The sequence below is a fragment of the Callorhinus ursinus genome, unplaced genomic scaffold, assembly GCF_003265705.2.
Source record: "Callorhinus ursinus isolate GAN/ISIS: 27379988/994484 unplaced genomic scaffold, GSC_fseal_2.0 scaffold294, whole genome shotgun sequence".
In the NCBI taxonomy this organism is placed as follows: domain Eukaryota; kingdom Metazoa; phylum Chordata; class Mammalia; order Carnivora; family Otariidae; genus Callorhinus; species Callorhinus ursinus.
Window position 1 is genome coordinate 1 of NW_027397349.1, and position 4,146 is coordinate 4,146.

Sequence of the window (4,146 nt, forward strand, 5' to 3'; positions counted from 1 at the left end):
CAGTGTCAACTGGGGTGTTGTGACCCAACTTTTCTGACCAAATGACACGTTTCAGCCAACATCTCCAGGGCCTCTGAGTTTTCCCAAGGGTCTCTGCGATTCTCTGATCCTTTCATCAACCTCCTTGGGAAGCTCTGTCCTGTCGTCTTCCTTGTCTCCTGCCTCTTCTGGGACTTTTCCATGGCCTCCCCACCAGGACTCCCTGTGCCCCCTGCCTGATGCCCACATCCCATGCTGGGTCCCGTGAGCCTGGTGCTTTTTGCAGGGACTGTGTGCTCCCTCTGGGGTCACTTGGCATCTCCCTTGCAGTGGCCTGCATCTTCCTGTGCTGGGTCTCCTCTGAGCAGTCTGTGAGGCCGGACTCTACCCATGTCACGGGCACGGAAGTGAGAGTCCAGAAGGTCCAGACGACCTGCTCCCAGTCCCAGCGTGTGGAGCCTGGGTCAAGGATGGTCCGTGAGCAGAGGAAGACTTGGGCCCAGGGAGACTGAGAGAGGATGTGGCACAGTGAGCCTGCAGGAGTAGAGTGAGCACTGTGGGGACTTGGCACTCAGGCCTGCTGGGAGACCACATCTCACCCACACCAGCTCTGTCCCCAGGGCTGGAGGGGTCAGGGTATCCACCCTCTGAGGCTGTAGGCTGACAGTGACTGGCAGGAGAGGAGGTGCACCTGATGCAGGAGAGAACCCTCAGGCCGAGAGGACGGGGCAGGTGCTCCCCCAGCAGCTGGAGGATCTCGGGGTAGCCACCCTCCCAGGTTGCAGGATGGCAGTGGCTGACAGGGGAGGAGGCACTGGTGCAGGAGAGAGCCCTCAGGCAGAGAGGAGGGGGCAGGCTCTCCCCAGCAGCAGGTGCACTGGGGCAGGCTGAGGGGGCCTCCGTGGACCGCGGTGCCTGCAGCTGGGGTCTCCACACAGACCCCCTCCTCAGGCTCAGCACAAGCTTGTCTGGATGGCCTTTGTCCCCCAAATACAAAGTCTGGCCCAGGACCCACCTCAAGCCCCGACACCCAGTCCTTTGACCTCAGCTCAAGTGACAAGAAATGTCCAATAGTTTAGGTGGGGTTGGGTGCACAGGGATATTTCCTTTTCTGGCCCATGCTGTAACATTGCTGGCATTTTAAAGATCTCAGGGCTTTGATTCAAAAACGGTAGGATGCCGGGGACCCGAGTCGGCTTTCTGGAATCCTGCCTCTGGGCCTTGCACCTCTCCCATCCCACCAGTTCTGCTCAGAATCCCTCCAGGTCACAGACCCACAGTCTTGGCTCCTCAGATGGCCCGGGTGATGCACCTTCAAAACGCGATCCCGGTGGGGCAGCAGGACACACTGTGGATTCCAGCAAATACACCTCCCAGAAACTGAGGGTGCTGCTGGACGAGCTGTCTGAAAACAGCCATGTCAGGGTTCCAGGAAGATACCAGAGGCACAGGAGTAACTGAGGAGCACCTGAAGGTCAGGTAGGGGCAGTCAGAGCTTCCACAACCTTCTTCCCTAAAGCTCCTCATTCCTCGGCCTTTCTTCCAGTGATTCTGCTTGGTTTCTATTTGCCCCAACTGTTATCCATTGCCTTAGGCAGCAGAGACTCACGTATGCCTTTAAATGTTTTGGACATTGAATGTCCTCCAGTAGCCACTTCACTGCTGGGAGAGTTGGTAGCAAGCAAGAAGTCCCAGAGGACTCCAAGGGTCTGGACTTGGTGTTTTCCTCTCCTGAGATGGGGACACCTGTGGGAGGTGCAGGTGGTCAGCTGGGGGAGGGGGGCAGGCACCTGACGTGGACAGATGGCGTATAGGTGAGGCCCGAGGCCCCCGAGGTATGTGCCTGGCATCCGGACTGAACAGGTCTTCAACGCTGCAGACTGGCTGGGATCATCTTCAGGCTGAGGAGGAAGGTGAGGGGAGCAGAGGGGACTGAGGAGGTTCGGCTCAGACAGGAGAGGGCTGAGCCACACTTTTGGGGGGAAAGTGGGTCAGGTTCAGGCTCACAGGGACAGACCTTGAGGCCATTACACCATGTGAAATAAGCCAGTCCCTAAAGGACCGACACTGGAGGACCCTACTTGTGAGGGATGGAGAGCACTCCCATTCACAGAGGTGGAAGGAGCTGCTGGGTGCCGGGGCTGGGGAAGGGGAATGGGGGCTTAGGGTCTCATGGGTAGAGGTTCAGTTTGGGATGATGAAAACGTTGTGGCGATGGACGGAGGTAGCCGGTGCAGAACAGGGAATATACTTATTGCCACTGAAACGTGCTTCATGGTATCAGCTGTATGTCCATTATACTACAATACAAAAGAAGTGAGTCAGGAAGTCGGGGCCGTCGTGAGTCCCTGGAGGGCCCAGGAGTCGGGAGCCTGTATCTTAGTTCTCGCTCTCATGCTCTGCCCCTTGTTGGGTGACTGAGCTCAGTAAGTGCTTGCTAAGACACAGTGCAGGCAGCTGGTCCAGAGAAAGTGCACAAGTGCAAACCCACTGGTGGGCACTGAGGAGTCCCAAAGGGACGCGCAACCAGTCAGAGTGAGTGCCCACATTTCACAAACACCAGCACAGAAATAGTCATTTAAAACTAAGGCAGGAACCTCATATAGCCCAGAGGGCTCCACACTCCTGGAGGCCGAGCTAGTGGCCACAGCCAAGGCCTCTGGTGGGGAGAGCACTGGGGGTCTGAGAGGTGGAGCGGCGCACCCCTGACCCTGAAGCCCCATGGCCGCAGTGAGGTGTAAGGACTGGGAGGGAAGACCTGGCCAGCTCCCGTTCTGGGTCCATGGCTGCTACAGGACTGCTCCCAGCCCAAACAGGAGATGTCTGTTTAGAACCATGGAGAAAAATTTTTCCCTCAATTGTTCTTTTTAAAGATGGTTGCTCAGCATTGACACAGAAAAACATCCGACATAAAACTGGAGCCGTTCACAGCTGCAAATGACCCCGAAATGATCAAAATATAGTGACCACAAAGAGAGGAACTTGTGCCCCCAGGCAGGCCTCCTGTGCACAGGGGTGGCTGCGGCGTTGGCGTGCCCATGCAAGCAGTGCTGGGCTCCACAGTTTCCCGCAAGGGGACAGAAGTAGGAATCTGTTCTGACGGCTCCGCTCAAGGCAGCACCCCCTGATGGAGACGGGGGCAGCCCTGCGTGGGTTCCAGATGTCCTGGTGTTTCTTGGGCACAGCCACAAATCTCAGCTTCTTCATGACCCGGGGAATGATGGGGGACCAGCCCAGCAGCCGTGGACCCCACAGGTCCTCCGGGGACAGTACCTTGGTGGGCCTGTGGTCCAGCAGGTACCAGTTCAGGTGGCTCTTATCGGGCCACATGGCCTCAATCCCATTGGCCCAGTTGACCACCATCGCCTGGTGACAGGCTGAGGTCAGTCGGGGAAACTCTACAACCAATTCCCCAAAAAAGGCCCCCATGTAGTAAAAGTTGCCCTGGTCCCTGGGGATGTGGGTCTGGGACTGTGGCCAGCGCTCGTAGCTAAAGTCCTCATGGGCTGCCCAGTAGAAACCGAGATGTGGGGTGCCAAAGAGGGGAGGCAGGATCTCCATGCCCACGTGGTCCCAGAACTTCATTCCCACATCCACGTCCACGCACACCAGGTCTTCCACGTCACAGAGGAAGCGCTGCTCGCAGAAGCAGCTGATCATCGCTATGTGCCACATGGACACATCCTGCCATAGCAGGACGCCGCGGACCTCGACGACCACCACCCTCCGGCCCTCCCAGAGTGGCCCACGGGACACAGCAACCAGCTGGTCGTTGAAGACGTAGTAAGTGACCCTGTGTCCACCATGAGGACCACCACCCTCCAGCCTACCTGGAGGGGCACACGGGGCCCAGCAGCCAGCTGATTGGTGAAAACCTAGTAGTTGACCCCATGCCCCACCATGAAGTACTTCTCTGCTGTCTGCAGGAATAGCTCCAGGAAGACCACGTATCCACAGGGGCAGTGGACAGGGCAGGAAGAGGGTCACTGCCAGAGGCTGGCAGCAGGAACCCAGAGTTGGGGGCCATGGACATGTGCACCTTCTTCAAGGGGGTGGGCCCTGGGCTGCTTTAAGCAACAGCCACCTCCTGACCTCCCTGAGGGAATCTGCCAGCAGGGCCTCCCTAATGTCTGTTCCCAGAGATGGGGGCCATCAGCACCCCGTCTT

General features: G+C 57.9%; 1 protein-coding gene across 1 annotated transcript; it reads right to left on the reverse strand.

The window, feature by feature from the left end:
* Positions 1 to 3,100: 3,100 nt before the first annotated feature.
* Positions 3,101 to 3,935, reverse strand: LOC112818765 (histo-blood group ABO system transferase-like; the record flags this gene model as incomplete). The annotated part of the gene is made up of 2 exons (XM_025865886.2): positions 3,101 to 3,776; positions 3,872 to 3,935. Coding segments are annotated over 2 exons (740 nt in total), but the record flags the coding sequence as incomplete, so codon positions are not given.
* Between the last annotated feature and the right edge of the window lie 211 nt (positions 3,936 to 4,146).